A 24,276-nucleotide genomic window follows, 5' to 3' on the forward strand; every position below is an offset into this window, starting at 1 on the left:
GCATCCGTATGTCCATTCCGTAGCCCCGCAAAAAAAATATAACATGTCCTAAAAATATAACATGTCCTATTCTTGTCTGTTTTAGGCATTGTTACAATGGATCCGCCCCAAAAAAAAAACGGATGGCAATTTGCGGACCGCAAAACACATACGGTCGTGTGCATGTAGCCTAACTTGCAATACCAAACAGCAAACAGCTGCTTGACAAGAGATGCCCTGTTTCTGGAAGAAAGCAGCCATATGTTTTCCAGTCTCATACAACTTCTTTACATTTTTAGGAATTGCTTGGGCCCAAAACTCAACTGTTGGATGGACTCCTCAAATAGAAATGAAACAGTTTGTCCCTTCTCATTATGACAACTTAAAGGGGTCATTAATATTAGGAGAGGTGATCAATATCAGACTGGCGGCGGTCCGACTCCCTGCACCTCCACTGGTCAGCTACTGATGTGCAGTAAAAAACACCAAAATAACCACTTGTGTTTTTTTTCTTTTAGTATTTTATTTCACACTGTGGAGATTTATCAAAACTGGTGGAATGGAAAACTGACCGTTTCCCCTAGCAACCAATCAGAATAATTCTTTCATTTTTCAAAGGAGCTCTGAAAAACTAGCCAGGTTCCCTTTGCACCAGTTGTGATAAATATATCTCAGTCTGTATTACCGCTAGAGCTTTCAGAAGGAGCTGTTGTATTACGATACAATGATATCAATGTGACATGCAGCTGAAATGTTTCATACTACCAGGAACATGATATTCATTATCCATTATGAACACAGGGATACTATCATACTTTATAAGTGTAAGTCCACCATACCTTCTAACAATACCTTTCCACACTTGTGCACCTGAAAAATTAAAGAGTAAAGCAGAAGTCAGAAGTCATGTCAAAGTAGAAATCACGTGTAATCAGTGGCTGTTATTCTCTTATGTCAATCAAACATTCGACATTTCCACATTATCATTTTCTTTCTATTCCTGTCAGAAGCGGCTTCGTCATTGTTCACACTGCTCCATACACTGCACATTGTACATTTAGTAGTGGCAGTGCTATGTATTGCAGCTTTGCTCCATTTACGTGTAATACCCAGCACGCCCACTTACTCACAATTGCTGGTGGATTGGTACAACAGTGGAGTATTTTTTCCAGTATTATGGATGAGGTGGTTTAGTTATTAGAATTAATGAGGCCATATAAAGTTCTTGCACAGAGGCCCTAGTTTCTGGCCCAGGGTAAGGTACTGTCAGATAACCTGTGACATCACAGCTGTATTTGTGTCAGGGAAGCACCTGTGACATCACATGTATGGTTCAGACAGGTGAGCAGCTGTGACATCACAAGAATTGTTCAGACAGGTGAGCGGCTGTGACATCACAAGAATGGTTCAGACAGGTGAGCAGCTGTGACATCACATGTAAGGTTCAGACAGGTGAGCGGCTGTGACATCACATGTATGGTTCAGACAGGTGAGCGGCTGTGACATCACATGTATGGTTCAGACAGGTGAGCGGCTGTGACATCACATGTATGGTTCAGACAGGTGAGTGGCTGTGACTTCACATGTAAGGTTCAGACAGGTGAGCGGCTGTGACATCACATGTATGGTTCAGACAGGTGAGCGGCTGTGACATCACATGTAAGGTTCAGACAGGTGAGCGGCTGTGACATCACATGTATGGTTCAGACAGGTGAGCGGCTGTGACATCACATGTATGGTTCAAACAGGTGAGTGGCTGTGACATCACATGTAAGGTTCAGACAGGTGAGCGGCTGTGACATCACATGTAAGGTTCAGACAGGTGAGTGGCTGTGACATCACAAGAATGGTTCAGACAGATGAGTGGCTGTGACATCACATGTATGGTTCAGACAGGTGAGCGCCTGTGACATCACATGTATGGTTCAGACAGGTGAGCGGCTGTGACATCACATGTATGGTTCAGACAGGTGAGCGGCTGTGACATCACATGTATGGTTCAGACAGGTGAGCGGCTGTGACATCACATGTATGGTTCAGACAGGTGAGCGGCTGTGACATCACATGTATGGTTCAGACAGGTGAGCGGCTGTGACATCACATGTATGGTTCAGACGGGTGAGCGGCTGTGACATCACATGTATGGTTCAGATGGGTGAGCGGCTGTGACATCACATGTATGATTCAGACAGGTGAGTGGCTGTGACATCACATGTATGATTCAGACAGGTGAGTGGCTGTGACTTCACATGTAAGGTTCAGACAGGTGAGCGGCTGTGACATCACATGTAAGGTTCAGACAGGTGAGCGGCTGTGACATCACATGTATGGTTCAGACAGGTGAGCGGCTGTGACATCACATGTATGGTTCAGACAGGTGAGCGGCTGTGACATCACATGTATGGTTCAGACAGGTGAGTGGCTGTGACTTCACATGTAAGGTTCAGACAGGTGAGCGGCTGTGACATCACTTGTAAGGTTCAGACAGGTGAGTGGCTGTGACATCACATGTATGGTTCAGACAGGTGAGCGGCTGTGACATCACATGTATGGTTCAGACAGGTGAGCGGCTGTGACATCACATGTATGGTTCAGACAGGTGAGTGGCTGTGACATCACATGTAAGGTTCAGACAGGTGAGCGGCTGTGACATCACATGTAAGGTTCAGACAGGTGAGTGGCTGTGACATCACATGTATGGTTCAGACAGGTGAGCGGCTGTGACATCACATGTAAGGTTCAGACAGGTGAGCGGCTGTGACATCACATGTAAGGTTCAGACAGGTGAGTGGCTGTGACATCACATGTAAGGTTCAGACAGGTGAGCGGCTGTGACTTCACAAGAGGGTTTCCATCAGATAAGCTACTGTCACATCATAACAAGTGTCAGACAGGTGAGCGGCTGTGACATCACATGTATGGTTCAGACGGGTGAGCGGCTGTGACATCACATGTATGGTTCAGATGGGTGAGCGGCTGTGACATCACATGTATGATTCAGACAGGTGAGTGGCTGTGACTTCACATGTAAGGTTCAGACAGGTGAGCGGCTGTGACATCACATGTAAGGTTCAGACAGGTGAGCGGCTGTGACATCACATGTATGGTTCAGACAGGTGAGCGGCTGTGACATCACATGTATGGTTCAGACAGGTGAGCGGCTGTGACATCACATGTATGGTTCAGACGGGTGAGCGGCTGTGACATCACATGTATGGTTCAGATGGGTGAGCGGCTGTGACATCACATGTATGATTCAGACAGGTGAGTGGCTGTGACTTCACATGTAAGGTTCAGACAGGTGAGCGGCTGTGACATCACATGTAAGGTTCAGACAGGTGAGCGGCTGTGACATCACATGTATGGTTCAGACAGGTGAGCGGCTGTGACATCACATGTATGGTTCAGACAGGTGAGCGGCTGTGACATCACATGTATGGTTCAGACAGGTGAGTGGCTGTGACTTCACATGTAAGGTTCAGACAGGTGAGCGGCTGTGACATCACTTGTAAGGTTCAGACAGGTGAGTGGCTGTGACATCACATGTATGGTTCAGACAGGTGAGCGGCTGTGACATCACATGTATGGTTCAGACAGGTGAGCGGCTGTGACATCACATGTATGGTTCAGACAGGTGAGTGGCTGTGACATCACATGTAAGGTTCAGACAGGTGAGCGGCTGTGACATCACATGTAAGGTTCAGACAGGTGAGTGGCTGTGACATCACATGTATGGTTCAGACAGGTGAGCGGCTGTGACATCACATGTAAGGTTCAGACAGGTGAGCGGCTGTGACATCACATGTAAGGTTCAGACAGGTGAGTGGCTGTGACATCACATGTAAGGTTCAGACAGGTGAGCGGCTGTGACTTCACAAGAGGGTTTCCATCAGATAAGCTACTGTGACATCATAACAAGTGTCAGTCAGGTAAGCCCAGGCCCGGATGTGCCACATGTACCATCAAATTAGCAGTGGGCAATGATAGAGCAGATATGCCGCAGGGGCCCTCTGCTGTAGGTGTCTGCCTGGTTTGTATGCGGCTCTCCAGCTGTTGTAAAACTACAACTCCCAGTATGCCCAGTCTGCCTACAGTTATCAGCCTACAGCAGGGCATGATGGGATTTGTAGTTTTACAACAGCTGGAGAGCCGCAGTTTGCCCATCACTCAATAGTGTATAGTGTTCCTAGCTCTGCCAAATCTAGGCCTCCAGCAGAGCTGCCGTCAAAAAGAATGTGAGAGCAGAAAATGACCTAATAATTAACTCAAGTTTTATGTCAAACATATTTTTTAAACATTTTTGGCCATGTTATCTTTAATTTTCCATGTCACTTACTATATTAAAAACAAAATTCTGGGATCTTTCAGCTTTCACTGTGGCCGCTGGGCCTAATAATAGGCTGACATGTTCAGTTTTGTAGAGATCATTTATCAGCAATCATTTCATTATCATCATTGATATAATAACAATGAAAGGTAACACATTATAAGTGCTGGACTGGGACTGAATTTCAGCGCTGGCATTTCAAATCACAGAGGCCCACTTCTAAAAAAAATCACAAAAAGAAAGCGCATGCACCTCTTATATATAGGACACATGCAGCTCATACACTCACACATAGGACACACGTGGCACGTGCACCACTTACACATACGACACATGACACACACTAGACAGAATTTTATGTCAAAATTTTGCATATTTTTGGCACATCTTAGCTTAGACATATTTATGAAGCAAGCAAGCCACAAAGAATAATCGACTGCATCTTGGCCGTCGAGGGAGTGTGGCTTGGCGGGAAAGGGTTGTGGCTTGGTGGGAAAGGGCACTTGTTGGAAAAAACACATAGGGGCAGATTTAATAAGATTGGTGTTTCAAAAAATATTAATACAGTCAATTGTGCCAAATTAATTACCAGGCACGAACCAAAAATGGGTGCAAATAAATTAATAAATGTGGACCAAAGTGCGGATGGACAGGACAGACCATGATATTAACCATTCACATCTTTTTCCATATTTTTCCATTTATGGATCAGCTTACCTCGACTTCTCGACAGTAAAAAATGTCTGGTTATCTGAACCATAACGAGTCCAATTGAAATGAGGGAAACTATATGATATATTCTCCATGGAGCACAGGCTAGGAACCTGAAAAGGAAAACATGACCAAATCACACTATATCATATACAATCCATACATCTACAGCTCCAATCCATGTACCCTCTCTTCCTTATACCACCCTTATACCATGACTCCTCTTAGCTATGCCTCCCTTTCTAGACATTTAATAATTGTCTAGAGAGAAGGGATCGACCGATATAGATTTTTTAGAGCCGATACCGATAATCTGTGAACTTTCGGGCCGATAGCTGATAATTTATACAGATATTCTGTGCATTTTCATTTTTGAAAAAACAAAAAATTCCTACACAAATCTGCTGAAAATGAACATGTTTATTGTTAAAGTGTAGCTTTGTTTTGTAAATCTTTGTTGTTGTTTTTTTTTCTTTTACAAACTTTTAGCCCCCTTAGGGGCTAATACCCTTGTCCTATTCACCCTGATAGAGCTCGATCAGGGTGAATAGGACCTCACACTCTCCCTGCTGCCCTGTGCATAGTACACACAGCAGCATGGAGCTTACCATGGCAGCCAGGGCTTCAGTAGTGTCCTGGCTGCCATGGTAACCGATCGGAGCCCCAGGATTACACTGCACCACCAATGAGAAGGGGAGAGGGGACCCTGTGGCCACTGCCACCAATGATCTATACTGGGGGGCTTGGGTGGGGGGGCGCACTGCGCCACCAATGTTTTTAATACTGGGGTTGGGGGGGGGGGGCGCACTGCGCTACCAATGAAGATAACTCTACTTGTCATAGAGGTCGGGAGCCAGCTATATGATTCTGCAGCCAGCTCCCGCCTCCTGTTGAATTTGAATAATTGAGTGAGTCAACATCATTGGTGGCGCAGTGGCCACAGCCCCTCCCCTTCTTTTGTCCTCTCTCCTCTCATTGGTGGCAGCGGCAGCACAGGGGGAGGGAGACACTGCTTCCTTCTCCCCTGTGCTGCTGAGGGAACACGGAGAGCGCTGTCAGCAGCGCCATCCTTGTTCCCGATTCGTTATCGGCATATCGGCAAATTAGATGCCGATACCGATAACTTTAAAAATCCTCAATATATAATATCAGTAAAACCAATAATCGGTCGATCCCTACTAGAGAGGCACAAAAAGTGTCTAAAACACATAATAAATTGGACACATGTAAAATAGCACGTTTTTGGCACAATCTGAGCCAGAATTCTGTTGTATCTTGCTTAGTAAATCTCCTCCATACTATGTAAAAAAGCATGTGATGTCACAAATGAGGGTTGGCCGCCAGTGAAGATCTGGTGCAACATACATTGACAAATCTGCCTGAATGCTTAAAAGGGTTTTCCGAGATTTTTTTTTACTGATGGTGAAGGTTCAACACCGGGGACCTCCTACTACCAGCTGTTCGAGAAGGCACCGGCGCTCCTGTTAGCACCGCTGCCTTCTCTCTGCTTTCCCTAGGCCAGTGATGTCACGTTCATCAGTCATGTGGCCTCAGAGCAGCTCAGCCCCATAGAAGTGAATAGGGCTGAGCTGCAATACCAAGCACAACCACTATACAATGTACGGCGCTGGGGGGGGGGTTTGCAGCATGCACACTGAGGCTGAGCCTGCTCTATATTCTGCGTTTTTCACGCAACGCAGGCCCCATAGAAGTGAATGGGGTTGCGTGAAAATCGCAAGCATCCGCAAGCAAGTGTGGATGCGGTGCGATTTTCACGCATGGTTGCTAGGTGACAGTCTATTAACTGTATTATTTTCCCTTATAACATGGTTATAAGGGAAAATAATAGCATTCTGAATACAGAATGCTTAGTAAAATAGCACTGGAGGGGTTAAAAAAAATAAACAAATTAACTCACCTTCTCCTCTTGTTCGCGAAGTTCCCGGTATGATGAGTTGTGGGCTTAAGGACCTTTGGTGATGTCAGATCACTTGGTGACGTCAGATCACATGCTCCAATCACATGGTCCATCACCGTGGTGATGTACCATGTGATCGGAGCATGTGATCTGACGTCACCAAAGGTCCTTTAGCCCACAACTCATCATACCGGGAACTTCGCGAACAAGAGGAGAAGGTGAGTTAATTTGTTTATTTTATTTTTTTTAACCCCTCCAGCGCTATTGTACTATGCATTCTGTATTCAGAATGCTATTATTTTCCCTTATAACCATGTTATAAGGGAAAATAATACAATCTACAGAACACCGATCCCAAGCCCGAACTTCTGTGAAGAAGTTCGGGTCTGGGTACCACAGTCGGTTTTTTATCACGCGCGTGCAGAACACATTGCACCCGCGCGATAAAAACTGAACATCGGAACGCAATCGCAGTCAAAACTGACTGCAATTGCATTCCTACTGCCGCAACACCCGGGACGCATCCGGACCTAATCCGGACACGCTCGTGTGAACCCAGCCTTAGGCCTCTTTCACACGAGGTGACGGATTCGGTCTGGATGCGTTCAGGGTGCGTTCAGTGAAACTCGCACTATTTTGCAAGCAAGTTCAGTCAGTTTTGTCTGCCATTGCGTTAAGTTGTTCAGTTTTTTACCGCGTGAGTGCAATGCGTTTTGATGCGTTTTTCACGCGCGTGATAAAAAACTGAAGGTTTACAAACAACATCTCTTAGCAACCATCAGTGAAAAACGCATTGCACCCGCACTTGCTTGCGATTTTCACGCAGCACCATTCACTTCTATGGGGTCAGGGTTGCGTGAAAAACGCAATATATAGAACATGCTGCGATTTTTACACAACGCAGAACTGATGCGTGAAAAACAACGCTCATGTGCACAGACCATTGAAATGAATGGGTCAGGATTCAGTGCGGGTGCTATGCGTTCACGTCACGCATTGCACCCGCGCGGAAAACTCGCTCGTGTGAAAGGGGCCTTACCATTCTCCATAGGGCGGTAGTAGTTCAATAAATAACCACAGTCGTTTAGGTAAAGGACCTCTTGTGAAAATTAGCAGGGCGCTGTTTTATAGGCCATGGTGCGCCTTATTTGTTGTGTTTTTTTGCATGTTTTTTTTTTTTTCCTTTTGGTTTTGACTATACAAGTGCTCTCTTCACCTCCTCGCTCCGCTCCTCTCCTCTCTATTACATCAAGTTCATCTAGGGAGGGTTTTATTATCCAAAGCCAAGTGTGAACTATTCTTTGGAAATGTACTGATCACCTCCAAATATCTGCGTTCTCAGAGGCGTTGTCGCTGTCTGGGTGAAGCAGACTAATGTTATATTTTTTGCAGCAGGCGCCACTAAGGCTAAGTGCACATTATGCTTAACTTGCTCACAGTCACATTAAAATTGGACAAATCCTCCCAGAAATGTCACCTTTTTTATTGTAGATTTTTAATATGTCTCTGAAGTAAATCTTGTTTGCGCACAACTCAACTCAGGGGACACAATTGCATTTTTAACCCCTTGGTGACATAATTAATTTTAGCCTTAAGGACCAATAATATTTGCCACCTTTGTGTTCCAGCAGTCATAACTTTTACATTTTTTCTTCTTTTTTTTTTGCGGGATTAGTTGTAGGTTTTTAGGAACCATTTTGGGGTATATATGTTGTAATAAATTTTTTTTTTTTTTTCATTTTAGGGGGAAAAATAAAAAACTGTAATTTTTACATTTATTTTATTATGTGGGTCAGTACAATGACTATAATACCACATTTCTATATATCTTTTTACTAATTTTCCCTTCCTCCTGCAGGCTGTCGGCTCTGCAGCTGTTCCCCCTCCTCCTCCATACTGAAAGGGAGGGAGGCGGCTGCTTGCAGCTAGAGATATGGGCTTTGTATTGTTTGAAAGCTGGCATCACAAGACTACATGGGAAGATATCACTGTTAGAAATCGAGATGCAGTGAATGCCGCTGAAAGTGAAAATAAAAGCGGGTTTTAATGCAATTATTCTCGACTTGATTTCTAACAGCGATGACTCCAGCACTAATGTTGTCATTTTGGTATTCCAGCTTTCAAACAAGACCAGGCCCATGTCTCTAGTTGCTACTAATCAGGAGATATCAGCAGCTAGAGCAGGCCCCCTTCTTCCCCTTCTACCCGTGCTGGACTCGGACAAAACAGTTAGGTGGTTAAGGGGATTGTGCAACAATGGATCCACCCCCCACTTGGCCAGATCTATAGTATAAAGGGAAGACTACTTACCTTCTTCCCAGCACTGGCTCTTTCTCTTCCAGGCCTGTGATGCTCCGCTGGGCTCCCTTGCTGAAAACATCCAGTTTGAGATCACTGCAGCCAATCACTGTCAACAGCAGAGACTGGATCCCCTTGCATCATGTGACCATTTGTCATACTGTAAGGGGAAAAAGTCACTACTGCAGCCAGAAACATCCAGGAAGCACAGCGGAGCATCACAGGCTGGGAGGAGAAGGAGCGCTGGGAAGAAGCTTCCCTTTATAGGTGCAGCCAACTGGGACCAATAAGTGGGTTCCCCCCTCCCCCATTCTTGCACAACCCCTTTAAATTCCGGTATTCTGTTCTAGCATAGGAAGAATATGGAACAGCTGGATCCAGCATATGCCAGACACTGCTATAATGGAGTCCACTGGGAGGCTGGCATGAATACCAGCATTTTGCCGGACAACATACCACTGCTAACAGTGGTGTTTTGTCCTTTTTTTTTGTTGCAAGAATCTGTGATTGAGGTTCCTGAGGGAAACTGTGCTGCAGATGTGAACCTAGATGAAGTGTATTAGAGCTCCTCTCTTCTCTATACCTCTGTCAGCAGAGAGTTCCAGTTTCTGGGTGTAAATAAGAATGTTTCCAGTTACTAACAGCAAGCAGAGATTTTACAAATGGCAATATATTGATAAACAAAGTATATTACAAAGTTTCACTTTTCATCTTATAGTCAATAGGCTAGAAAACCTCTTTAAAGGGGTTGTCCACTTTCTGGCTACTCTTAACCAATTTTTATGTACGATGACTATATGGCACTTACTAGTATACCCCCTGTTGATATTCTGTGCCTATATTTCATAAGCCATGTCCACTTAGGCACATCTTCTGATGAGATGCTGTCCATAAGGTTCTGTCCAGTGTGTCTGAATGGAGGTCACATGACCCTCCATCAGCGGCCATTTTATGGACAGGACCTACATGTGGACAGCACAGAAGACTTGCTCAACAAGGGGACATACCTTATGAAATACAGAAAAAGGCACAGACTATCAACAAAGGCTTTATTAGTAAGTGCCGCCATAGAGTCATCTTACATACACACTGGTCACCAGTAGCCAGAAAATGGCCAACCCCTTTAATCACTGCTATTTACTTACAAAGCTAACAATAAGTACTGGGCCCTGTCCTATCTTTCATTAATAGCTGGGTGTTCCTGACAACAGCATATCGCCACATATCATTACTGTGAAAGTTCCACAAACACTCGGTGAAGGTTTATTTTATCAGTGTTTGCCAAGCGAATAGACTGTAGAAGGCAAACAGCGAGTCACCCAGAGGTATTAAAGGGGACCTGTCAGCGGAGTCCTGTAAATAGCCTACTAGATAGGCCTCAATAGAAACCACACATGTTACAAGGAAGGAGAAAGTAAAGCTGTACAACCGCCATGTGCTGCTCACCACTAGCCACTAGGTGGGACTAGTCCCAGTGTCCTCCTTGTCAGCCCACCCATCCTGTCATCTCACTTCAGCAAATGGCATTTATAATGTAGAGAAGGTTAATACAAGGTAGTTACTAATGTATTGTGATCGTCCATATTGCCTCCTTTGCTGGCTGGATTCATTTTTCCATCACATTATCCACTGCTTCTATTCATGTTTACACCCACCCTGCAATCCATCAGTGGTGGCCGTGCTTGTACATTGTAGGAAAAAAGCACTGGCTTACGAGCACTCCCACGGTCCCAGCCACCAGAGAGGCTGGCATTTTTTCCTATATTGTGCAACCACGGCCACAGCTAATGAATTGCAAGGTGGTCGTAACCATGGAAACGAGCAGTGTATAATGTGAAGGAAAAGTGAATCCAGACAGCAAAGGAGGCAATATGGACAATCACAATACATTAGTACCGGTAAGTGCCTTGTATTAACTTTCTCTACATTATAAATGCCGTTTGCTGAAGTGAGACGACGCCTTTAACCACCTCAGGACCGCCGTACGCAGGATTGCGTCCTGGCGGCGGCCCTGTTATTCCTCCTGGACGCGCCGGCGCATCATCTCGCGAGAGGCGAGATTTCCTGTGAACACGCGCACACAGGAGCACGCGTTCACAGGAACCGAAGGTAAACGAGTGGATCTGCAGCCTGCCAGCGGCGATCGTTCACTGGCAGGCTGTAGATGCGATTTTTTTAACCCCAAAAAAGTATATTAGACGCTGTTTTGATAACAGCGTCTAATATACCTGCTACCTGGTCCTCTGGTGGTCCCTTTTGCTTGGATCGACCACCAGAGGACACAGGTAGCTCAGTAAAGTAGCACCAAACACCACTACACTACACTCCCCCCCCTGTCATTTATTAACCCCTTATTAACACCTGATCACCCCATATAGACTCCCTGATCACCCCCCAGTCATTGATCACCCCCCTGTAAGGCTCCATTCAGACGTCCGCATGTGTTTTGCGGATCGGATCCGTGGATCCGCAAAACACATACGGACGTCTGAATGGAGCCTTACAGGGGGGTGATCAATGACAGGGGGGTGATCACCCCATATAGACTCCCTGATCACCCCCCTGTCATTGATCACCCCCTTGTAAGGCCCCTTTCACACGGGCGAGTATTCCGCGCGGATGCGATGCGGGAGGTGAACGCATTGCACCCGCACTAAATACCGACCCATTCATTTCTATAGGGCTGTTCACATGAGCGGTGATTTTCACGCATCACTTGTGCGTTGCGTGAAAATTGCACCATGCTCCTCTTTGTGCGTTTTTCACGTAACGCAGGCCTCATAGAAATGAATGGGGTTGCGTGAAAATCGCAAGCATCCGCAAGCAAGTGCGGATGCGGTGCGATTTTCACGCACAGTTGCTAGGAGACGATCGGGATGGAGACCCGATCATTATTATTTTCCCTTATAACATGGTTATAAGGGAAAACAATAGCATTCTGAATACAGAATGCATAGTAAAACATCGCTGGAGGGGTAAAAAAAAAAATTTGAAAAGATTTAACTCCCCTTAATCCACTTGTTCGCGTAGCCCAGCATCTCCTTCTAGCTTCATCTGATCTGTGCAGCAACAGGACCTTTGGTGACGTCATTCCGGTCATCACATGATCCATCACCATGGTAAAAGATCATGTGATGACCGGAATGACGTCACCAAAGGTCCTGTTGCTGCACAGAGATCAGATGAAGCCAGAAGGAGATGCCGGGCCACGAACAAGTGGACTAAGGTGAGTTAAATTTTTATTAATTTTTTTTAACCCCTCCAGCGCTGTTTTACTTAGCATTCTGTATTCAGAATGCTATTATTTTCCCTTATAACCATGTTATAAGGGAAAATAATACTATTTACAGAACACCGATCCCAAGCCCGAACTTCTGTGAAGAAGTTCGGGTTTGGGTACCAAACACGCGCGATTTTTCTCACGCGAGTGCAAAACGCATTACAATGTTTTGCACTCGCAACGCACCCGCACATTTTCCCGCAACGCCTGTGTGAAAGGGGCCTAAGGCTCCATTCAGACGTCCGTATGTGTTTTCCACGGACACCAGACACCACGGATCCGCAAAACACTGACACCGGCAATGTGCTTTCCGCACATTGCCAGAACTATATAGAAAATGCCTTTTCTTTTCTGCAATTGCGGACAAGAATAGGACATGTTCTATAGGCTCTACAAAAAACGCAGTGTTCGCCCGATCAGGCCTGATCTTGTGCGCACACTTGCGTTCAGTCTGCCCCACCGCAGTGACAGAAATGTTTTTTTTATGATCACTGCAAAAACACCGTAAAATCGCTGCGGCGCTATAAAGATCACTTTTGAGGGGCATGGCGAGTTCATAGAAGATTTTAAAATTTTTTGGCACAAGTTAGCGGAAATAGATTTTTTTTTTTGTTTTTTCTTACAAAGTCTCATATTCCACTAACTTGTGACAAAAAATAGAATCTCACATGAACTCACCATACCCCTCACGGAATCCAAATGCGTAAAATTTTTTAGACATTTATATTCCAGACTTCTTCTCACGCTTTAGGGCCCCTAAAATGCCAGGGCAGCATAAATACCCCACATGTGACCCCATTTTGGAAAGAAGACACCCCAAGGTATTTCGTGAGGGGCATGGCGAGTTCATGTAAAATTAAAAAAATAAAAATAAATCATTTTCCGCTAACTTGTGCCAAAAAAAAAAATATTCTAGGAACTCGCCATGGCCCTCACGGAATACCTTGGGGTGTCTTCTTTCCAAAATGGGGTCACTTGTGGGGTATTAATACTGCCCTGGCATTTTAGGGGCCCTAAAGCGTGAGAAGTAGTTTGGAATATAAATGCGTAAAAAATGCCCTGTGAAATCGTATAGATTCTCATTGGAATTTTCGCCCCTTTGCGCACCTAGGCTGCAAAAAAGTGTCACACATGTGGTATCGCCGTACTCAGGAGAAGTAGGGCAATGGGTTTTGGGGTGTCTTTTTACACATACCCATACTGTGTGTGAGAAATATCTCTGTAAATGACAACTTAAAAAAAAAAAATTATACAAAGTTGTCAATTTACAGATATATTTCTCTCACCCAGCATGGGTATATGTAAAAATACACCCCAAATCAAATTGCCCTACTTCTCCTGAGTACGGCGATACCACATGTGTGACACTTTTTTGCAGCCTAGGTGGGCAAAGGGGCCCAAATTCCAAAGAGTATCTTTACGATTTCCCAGGGCATTTTTTACGCATTTGGATTCCAGACTTCTTCTCACGCTTTAGGGCCCCTAAAATGCCAGGGCAGTATAAATACCCCACAAGTGACCACATTTTGGAAAGAAGACACCCCAAGGTATTCCGTGAGGGGTATGGTGAGTTCATGTAAAATTTTATTTTTTGTCACAAGTTAGTGGAATATGAGACTTTGTAAGAAAAAAACATTTTCCGCTAACTTGTGCCAAAAAAATAAATAATTCTAGGAACTCGCCATGCCCCTCACGGAATACCTTGGGGTGTCTTCTTTCCAAAATGGGGTCACTTGTGGGGTATTTATACTGCCCTGGCATTTTAGGGGACCTAAAGCGTGAGAACTCATTTGGAATCCAAATGCGTAAAAAATGCCCTGTGAAATCCTAAAGGTGCTCTTTAGAATTTGGGCCCCTTTGCGCACCTAGGCTGCAAAAAAGTGTCACACATGTGGTATCGCCGTACTCAGGAGAAGTTCTTCGGTTGAAATTTAACAACGAACAACCGTTTTAGCGGACAAAAGACCAGATGAAAGACGGTTCAAAGAAAGACTGTTCATGAACGAGAGATCTTTGTTTGAAATATCTTTCACCCATCGCCTGGTTTCAATGAATGTGTATGGCCATTTGAACAAGTGTAACGACTAATATGGACTAAAATGCGTATGGTCATGTCTGTGAAAGGAACATTCACCAGATGATTGTTCAACCATCAACCAACTTTTAGCTAATGTGTATGGCCAGCTTGAGGGCCAACTCTACAAGGTAGATCTCAGTATCCACACTAGGCTAGGCTGTAACGGATGTGTGAGCCTGAAGTTACATAACTGGAGGTTTTGTCCTTCTAGGCGCCCATGGTAGTTCCAGCAGTGCAGGGACCACCCAGCCCTGTCATTGTATGGCTGGTAGAAGCAGTCCTTGATCACTGAGTGGTCTTCTGCCATAACAGCTGGTCGGGATGGAAGCGCCAAAAGTTCAGTGAAACCGTCCACCAGCACCAGCTTTTTTTTGCCACCATGGTGACTGGGATTTGCCCAACCCTGACATAAAACATGACTATATAGAGTCACCCTAAAACACAGCAAATGACAGATTGGTTGCCTTCACACGTGGCAGATTCTGTTGCAGAAACTTCTGAGACTGAAGTCAGTTCCATTCATCTGAATGGGGTTCTGGAAGGCGAAAACACACATTTCTCAATGGAACTTATTTTCAGTGGCAGAAATTTCTGCAGCAAAACCTGATATGTGTGAAGGCACCCTAGCGGTGCTGTGTCCACCTGGAAATCAATGGTTACAGAATGCCACCAACCCTGTTTCCTTCTCAGCTTGATGGGATAATACGTCTATATGATGCAGTCAGTAACTATGGATAACATTACTGTAAGTGCATGCCTCTTACTAGTCTCTTCATGATTCTGACCTCCAGGACCAGGATTCTTTTCATCGGTGGTGCTTTACATTTTTGCTTGCCTGGTAGGTCTCCCGCATGGACAAGAGGAACACTGTTCCCCATGCCACGTGGGGAAAGGAAAGTGTCTGCACAATCCACACCAAAAAGGGGACATTGATTTAGGAGGTGTTCAAATGTATCCATTTTGTGATCCGCAGTCTGGTGCGGTGCGATCCGGTGTGCTGTCCGCATCTTTTGCAGCCCAATTGAAATGAATGGGTCCACATTTTGCTGATCAGATGTGAACTATGGTTGCGTGAATGCCCCTTAATACTGCAGAATATGATAGGAAGGTATGGATGGATACATTTGTTACAAGGATTCTTTGGGATGCAGTGTCCTCATGGGTTTCCCTCCTGAAGGTCTGGGGAAGTGTGGCCATTAGGTTCCTCACCCCCTGCAACCACTTGGCCTCCTCCTCTAGGGGAGCCAGACCTTGATTTTGTCTCTTGGCCGTTACCTGGGATGGCCACCCAGATGGAAGTCTGAGCAAGACAAGCTCCTCCTTGGCCTTAGCTGAGGATGGCCGCCCAGATGGAAGTCGGAGCAAGACAAGCTCCTCCTTGGCCTCAGCTGAGGATGGTCGCCTTTCCCTGACCCTTACAGGACCTTCTAGCTTGGAGGGATGGGGGGGCTGATTTAAGGGGCCCCTTCTCTTACAGAGGGGACGTGCGATGGCCAGCATCTATTTTTTGCACTTAGGTAAGAAAGTATCATTCCCGGGTTTACAATAAATGTAGATACATGTAATGATAACTGTGCACCTTCATAGTCTACGGCAGCTAGTTTAAAGAATATGAAGGGAGTCCAGCGGTGCCACTTATCTACATCAGCTCCTTCAGTGCTGACATCTGGTGCCATTAGTCATTTGTCACTGAGACATGGTGACTCTAAGAAGCACTAAAACTGCGCTACTGACAGCAGCCGGCGTTACCACATGCAAACCACTAATCAACATGCAACCCTGCTACAGCCCAAGGATTTTTCCTGAGACTGCCGCCTCTAGGTGGCGCTGTGCAATTAATAGCAGTGATCAGTAGAAGGTATGTAAGATCTCCAGCTGTCATACACAGTGTATAAGAGGCCTGTGACTCTTCCCATAGGCACATGTCACTGGCACAGCCGCATGCTATACGGATGTGTTCTGTGCTATTCATAGAACTGAGCTCACATTACATGAGGAAGACAATGCGAGGAGCAGGAGGGCCCCAGCCCTGTATGACGGTGCAGCCCCTCGCCTATATGTCACCATGTCGTACCGGCTACTCTATGATCTATCTATCTACACAGTATCTATCTATCATCTATCTATCCCTCTATATATCTATCTGTATATCACTATCTATCATTCCATCACATTATCTATCTATCTATCTATCTATCTATCATCTATCTATCTATCTATCTATCTATCTATCATCTATCTATCCCTATATATATATATATCTGTATATCACTATCTAATCTATCATTCCATCACATTATCTATCTATCTATCTATCTATCTATCTATCTATCTATCTATCACACTATCTATTTATCACACTATCTATCTATCTATCTATCTATCTATCTATCTATCATCTATCTATCTATCTATCTATCTATCTATCTATCTATCTATTCACCCATCCATCCTACCCTATTATCTTCCTATGATGTACGGTATCTTCTGTCACCCCCGATGCCAGCCGGTGCCCTCCTGCTCTGCCATCATCACCTACCAGAAGAGGAAGTTGCAGCAGATGAAGACGGCCAGGCTGTACAGGGGCCTCTGCCAGGTTACAATGTCCGCCGCCCTCACTAGCATCTCCCCCCACAAGGGCTGCTCGGGCTCCCGCCCTGCTGTCCGCTCCCCGCTGCCGGCCATGCTGGGTGTGTTTGGCCCGGCTCTGTGTCTCCCTCCCTCCTCCTAGTGTGCTCTATGGAGCGGCTTCGATGAGGATACACGGTGCCCCCATGGAGGACCGGCAGGTGGGATCTCCTCTGCCCGCCTCCCCTCACGTCACACAGGGCACAGCTCTCTGGGGCTGAGGGGCGATGCCTCAGTCAGATAGCAGTGTGGCGGTGCCCCCGGGTGTCTGCCAGCTCTGCTGCCTGCCCCGCGGATTATCAGTATTCGTGTACATAATGACTGGTTTCTAGACGGAATCCGGCCGGCATAGCAACAGAAAGACCCCAGCAGTGCTGTGCCACCCTGAACCTAATAGTGCTGTGCCAACCTCACCCCAGCACTGCTGTGCCACTCTGACCCCAGCTGTGCAGTGCTAACCTGACCCCAGCAGTGCTGTGCCACCCTGAACCCAATAGTGCTGTGCCAACCTCACCCCAGCACTGCTGTGCCTGACCCCAGCACTGCTGTGCCTGACCCCAGCACTGCTGTGCCACTCTGACCCCAGCTGTGCAGTGCTAACCTGACCCCAGCACTGCTGTGCCACTCTGACCCCAGCTGTGCAGTGCTAACCTGACCCCAGCAGTGCTGTGCCACCCTGAACCCAATAGTGCTGTGCCAACCTCACCCCAGCACTGCTGTGCCTGACCCCAGCACTGCTGTGCCACTCTGACCCCAGCTGTGCAGTGCTAACCTGACCCCAGCAGTGCTGCGCCACCCTGACTTCAGCTATGCTGTGCCAACCTGACCACAGCAGTGCTATGTCACCATGACCCCAGCAGTGCTGTGCTAACCTCACCCCAGCAGTGCTGTGCCTCCCTGAACCCAATAGTGCTGTGCCAACCTCACCCCAGCAGTGCTGTGCCTGACCCCAGCACTGCTGTGCCACCCTGACCACAGCTGTGCAGTGCTAAACGACCCCAGCAGAGCTGTGCCACCCTAACCTTAGCAATGCTGTGCCAACCTGACCACAGCAGTGCTGTGCCTCCCTGACCCCAGCATTGATGTGCCACCCTGACCCCAGCTGTGCTGTGCCACCCTGACATTAGCAATGCTGTGCCAACCTGACCACAGCAGTGCTGTGCCACCCTGACCCCAGCTGTGCAGTGCTAACCTGACCCCAGCAGTGCTGTGCCACCCTGACTTCAGCAATGCTGTGCCAACCTGACCACAGCAGTGCTAAGGCACCATGACCCCAGCAGTGCTGTGCCAACCTCACCTTGCAGTGCTGTGCCTCCCTGACCCCAGCACTGCTGTGCCAACCTGACCACAGCAGTGCTAAGGCACCATGACCCCAGCAGTGCTGTGCCAACCTCACCCCAGCAGTGCTGTGCCTCCCTGACCCCAGCACTGCTGTGCCAACCTGACCCCAGGTACATCTGGGCAACATCAGGGGACGTTATAGCAGGACCAGTACTTTAACCCTTTATGTCACCCTATAATAAAAATAGGAAGCACGGTTCACATGGATCTTTAGTCATCAGTGAAGCTAATCCCAGAGTTTACTGCACAGAATTCCTAGCACACAGGTGACATGTTACTTTTTTGTCTCAGGCCTAGTTCACACGTCAGTCTTTGGTCAGTGATTTCCATCAGTGATTGTGAGCCAAAACCAGGAGTGGAGCCTCCACTGATGTGTGAACTAAGCCTCAGATTGAAATCCACCCTGAATATTTTATCGTATGCGTGTAGACAGGCACCACGCCGAAATCCGGGTAAAGTCTGACCCCTGCGAACACGGCCTTTTTAAGTCTTTATCCTAAATGTCAGGTTGTCAGCCTTTTATGTATGGAAAGGTAGGTGACAACCAGTATGAGAACCATTACAGATTTCACGGTATTGGGGGAAGCTTTTTTTTTTTTTAACCTGAATGACGTTTGCTATTGTATGGTGTACACAGTGGCAGTCTTGACCACCACACAAACCACGCAATTGTGTGGGGCCCCCTGTCAGGCGAGTGAGACAGAGCTACATCCTGCCTCAGGTTGCGCGGCATGGGATCCCCGCCGTTCACTCTCATAGGCCACACAGCCAACACATCCAGATGGCAACCTGGGATGGGACGAAAGTAAGTACTTCCGCCCCTAAAACACTACAGAGGCATTACTGGGGGCATTAAAAGATACAGGGGGTACTGCTGGGGGCATTATAAAAATACAGAAGGGCATTATAACAATACAGGGGGCACTACTAGGGGGTATTATAAAAATACAGGTGACACTGCTAAAAGGCATTAAAAAAATTCAAGGAGCAATGCTAGGGGGCATTAAAAAAAACAGGAGGCACTGCTAGGGGGCATTGTAAAAATGGAGCGGGGAACTAGTGGAGGTCATTACAAATTATAAATTAAAGGGAGTCTTTCACCTAAACTGACCATTATAGTTACACTAACACCATGATCTGCATTATAGTCCCCATATTGGAATGCTACTTACCGTATAGCTGTCCGTCGCTTATTTTCTTCAAAAAACACTTTTATTCAATATGCAAATTAGGTTCTGAAGGTTCCCAGGGGCAGCGTTCAAGCGGCTGGTGCCCAGGCCCCTCGTCGCTATTCATATGAAACCCCTCCCCTTTCACCCCTCTCGCCCGCCCTAGGTTCTTCAGAAATCCAGCGCCGTTCACAAGATTTGCGGCGCCTGCGCACTTTATTCCCCATTCCGGCACATGCGCATTAAACGGTCTTGTACCTCTGCCCACAATGGGGAATGAAGTGCGCAGGCGCGGCAAATCTTGTGAATGGCGCTGGCGCTGGATTTCTGAAGAACCTAGGGGGGGTGAAAGGGGAGGGGTTTCATATGAATAGCGACGAGGGGCAGGGCACCGGCCGTTTGCACGCCGCCCCTGGGCACCTTCAGACCTAATTTGCATATTGAATAAAAGTGTTTTTTGAAGAAAATAAGCGACGGACAGCTATACGGTTCTCATACTGGGGGCAGTACCGAGGGGAGAGCATTATAAATAAAGGAGCAATGCTGGGAGACATTAATAATACAACAGGTATAGCTGGGGACATTATAATAATACAACAGGTATAGCTGGGGACATTATAATAATACAACAGGTATAGCTGGGGACATTATAATAATACAACAGGTATAGCTGGGGACATTATAATAATACAACAGGTATAGCTGGGGACATTATAATAATACAACAGGTATAGCTGGGGACATTAAGCAGCAGGCAGTAAAGGGGCAATTATAAATACTGGAGCATTGAACACTAATAACCCTACTAGAGGCCTTTTAAATACTTGGCGGCATTAAATATATGAGGGACAATACTGGGGGCACTACAGGGGGAGTATTATAACTGCATTATTACTACTGGGATACTGTGGGGCACTCTTGAAGATCGTTATTGTGAGCACTATAGGGGTCACATCTACTAGGCAGGGTTATCTGGGATAGAATTATTACTATTGGTGGGACTTTTAGCAGCACTTGGGGACTATTTGTATGATGCTGTTAATATGTAAGTATAGTATTTGGGGGCATTGGTGAGCACAGTGGGCAGGGTATTGGGGGAAGCAGCAATATGTAGCACTGTTGGTACACCAGGAGGGGGAGGATGATGAAAAAGTTAGGAATCTAACATGTCCGTAACAACCTGCTCTATAAAAATATCACATGACCTAACCCCTCAGGTGAACATCGTAAAAAAAAACGTGTCAAAAGCCATTTTTTGTCACCTTACATCACAAAAAGTGTAATAGCAAGCAATCAAAAAGTCATATGCACCCCAAAATAGTGCCAATCAAACCGTCATCTCATCCCTCAAAAAATGGTACCCTACCTTAGACAATCGCCCAAAAAATAAAAAAAAACTATGGCTCTCAGACTATGGAGACACTAAAACAGGATTTTTTTTGTTTGTTTCAAAAATGATATTAATGTGTAAAACTTAAATAAAAAAAAGTAGAAATATTAGGTATCGCCACGTCCGTAATAACCTGCTCTATAAAAATATCACATGACCTAACCCCTCAGGTTAATACCGTAAAAAATAAATAAAACAAAAACGGTGTCAAAAGCCATTTTTTGTCACCTTACATCACAAAAAGTGTATTAGCAAGCAATCAAAAAGTCTTATGCACCCCAAAATAGTGCCAATCAAACCGTCATCTCATCCCGCAAAAAATGAAACCCTACCTAAGACAGTCGCACAAAAAAAAAAAACTATGGAGACAATAAAACATGATTTTTTTGTTTAAAAAATGCTGTTATTGTGTAAAACTTAAATAAATAAAAGTATACATATTAGGTATTACCGTGTCCATAAGAACCTGCTGTATAAGAATATCACATGAGCTAACCCCTCAGGTGGACACTGTAAAAAATTATTTTTTTAAAGTGTGTCAAAAAAGCCATTTTTTGTCACCTTACATCACAAAAAGTGTAATAGTAAGCTATCAAATAGTCATATGCACCCCAAAATAGTACCAATCAAACCGTCATCTCATACTGAATAAAATGAGCCCCTACATAAGACAGTCGCCCAAAATTTGAAAAAACTATGGCTTTCAGAATATGGAGACAACTAAATATATTTTTTTTTTAAATGCTTAATTATGTAAAACTGAAACAAACAACAAAAAAAAGTAGTCATATTTGGTATTGTCGCGTCTGTAACAACCTGCTCTATAAAAATACCACATGATCTAACTTGTTAGATGAACACTGTAAATAGCAAAAAATAAAAACGGTGCCTCACAAAAATCATATGTACCCTAAAATAGTACCAACAAAACTGCCACCTTATCCCGTAGTTTCCAAAATGGGGTCTTTTTTTGGAGTGTCTACTCTAGGGGTGAATCAGGGGGTCTTCAAATGTGACATAGCAGCTTAAAATTATCCCAGTGAAATCTCCCTTCCAAAAACCATATGGCGTTCCTTTCCTTCTGCGCCCTGCCGTGTGCCCGTACAACAGTTTACGACCACAAATGCGGTGATTCTGTAAACTACAGAATTAGGGTAATAAATATTGAGTTGTGTTTGGCTGTTAACCCTTGCTTTGCTAGCAGAATTTTTTTTTATTAAAATGGAAAATCTGCCAAAAAAGTAAAAGTCTGAAATTTAATCTCCATTTTCCATTAATTCTTGTGGAACACCTAAAGGGTTAACAAAGTTTGTAAAATCAGTTTTAAATACCTTGAGGGGTGTAGTTTCTAAAATGGGGTCATTTTTGGGTGGTTTCTATTATGTAAGCGTCACAAAGTGACTTCAGACCTGAACTGGTCCTTACAAAGTGGGTTTTGAAAATTTTCTGAAAAAGTTAAAGATTTGCTTCTAAACTTCTAAGCCTCCTAACGTCCCCAAAAAATAAAATGGCATTCACAAAATGATCCAAACATGAAGTAGACATATGGGGAATGTAAAGTAATAACTATTTTTGGAGTTATTACTATTATAAAAGTAGAGAAATAGAAATTTGGACATTTTAAACTTTTTTTAAATTTTTGGTAAATTTGGTATTTTTCAATTAATAAAATGACCTTTTTTGATTTAATTTTACCACTATCAAGAAGTACAATATGTGACGAGAAAACATTCTCAGAATGGCCTGGATAAGTAAAAGCGTTTTAAAGTTCTATAAAGTGACACATGTCAGATTTGCAAAAAATGGCCTGGTCCTTAAGGTGAAAAATGGCAAGGTCCTTAAGGGTTTAAAGCACAAAGACACACAAAACAACTTAAAAAATTGTATACAATGAACCAAGTGCTGGTGCAAAATAAAACCAGACACACACAACTCCCACCAGAGTCCACAAATAAGGACACAATATGTAAAGTCCAGGTTTAGCAGTAGTACAAAAACAGAAGGGTCAATTGAAAATCTACCATACAATCGTGATAGTGTGGCATCAAGACACCCAATACCTGTATGACATGCAGCAAATCAACCTGGAACTGCATAGGTGGGCCTGTGGCAAACAAGCAGTCCCCCACGTGTATCGCTGGTGGCATCCGGCTTCCTCAGGGATAGCTGTCTGTGTACCAGGATGCTTTATATATCATGTATATTAGTAATTAATGTGAATTACCCGACATAGGAAGGAAAATGAACGCCCGTCATGCCTCCGGCGTTACACAGGGCGCACTGCGCCAGCTATGCCTGCAAAAAGGTGAAACCGATCATGTGATAAGAAGATTACATGATGCAGGAAAGAGTCTCGCCGGATGGTGGAACGCAATATGCGTTCTATAAGCGGCACGATCACATGGGGAATGAAAAAGTATTGCATGGGGAATGGAAAAGATCTGGGACGGAAATGTATGTAGCGTCGGCACAAAGCACAGACGCGCTACCTACAAAGCTTGAGGACCAACCCTAACATATTTTACAATGCTAATCTAGATGAATGATTATGTTCACAAAGACATATAAAATAAATCAACTAAATGAAATAAATGAACTTTGCACGATATTCAAATTTTTCGAGTTTCACCTGTATATGTATGGGAATATAAAAACTAACACAAAATAATATCATATGCAAATATGATTCATGATAATTAATTACAATAAATCACAAACCCATATTTAGACGAATGATTAAAAATAATACATATCAACAATGACACGGAAAAGGTTAATATGATGTGTGTCACGGATGATCCGCGAGAATATTCAACCGTCCTCCCAATATTATCAATATCCCTATCCCTCATTGATCAATGGGTCTATTAAACAGTATTTATTTCCATAGGGCCCTGAAGCTACAGGCCCCAGAACCTACAATCTGATTGTTCTCCTGTGTACCCAGAGAACAAAAGGGTACTTTTGTTCAAGTCAGTCAATAGATGCCCAGCAGATAACGCAATTACAGCTGGTTTCCTTAGGTTGGCCCTACACAAAAGAACTTCCCTTTCTGCAGAGATATCACAGCTAGGTGTGAAGACTACACCTGGGGGGAGCCATTTGGTGTCGCTGCCATAAGGGGCTTGTAAGCTAGCTTGAGTCAGACAGGCCGGCAC

General features: G+C 44.9%; 1 protein-coding gene across 2 annotated transcripts in view; it reads right to left on the reverse strand.

Annotated features, from left to right (window-relative positions):
• Window positions 1-17,362, reverse strand: part of RETREG1 (reticulophagy regulator 1) — a 116,961-nt gene extending 99,599 nt beyond the window's left edge. Inside the window, exons 1-3 of one of the 2 annotated variants that reach the window (XM_040434261.1) lie at window positions 17,130-17,362; window positions 5,024-5,130; window positions 819-849 (exon numbers count right to left, since the gene is read on the reverse strand). In XM_040434261.1, coding sequence (XP_040290195.1) covers window positions 819-849; window positions 5,024-5,130; window positions 17,130-17,275 — 284 coding nt within the window. In that variant the 5' untranslated portion in view covers window positions 17,276-17,362. The remainder of the gene's footprint in view (window positions 1-818; window positions 850-5,023; window positions 5,131-17,129) is intronic. The other variant, XM_040434262.1, reaches the window with a different exon arrangement.
• Window positions 17,363-24,276: the final 6,914 nt, after the last annotated feature.

This window comes from Bufo bufo, chromosome 5 (genome assembly GCF_905171765.1).
Source record: "Bufo bufo chromosome 5, aBufBuf1.1, whole genome shotgun sequence".
Lineage (NCBI taxonomy): Eukaryota > Metazoa > Chordata > Amphibia > Anura > Bufonidae > Bufo > Bufo bufo.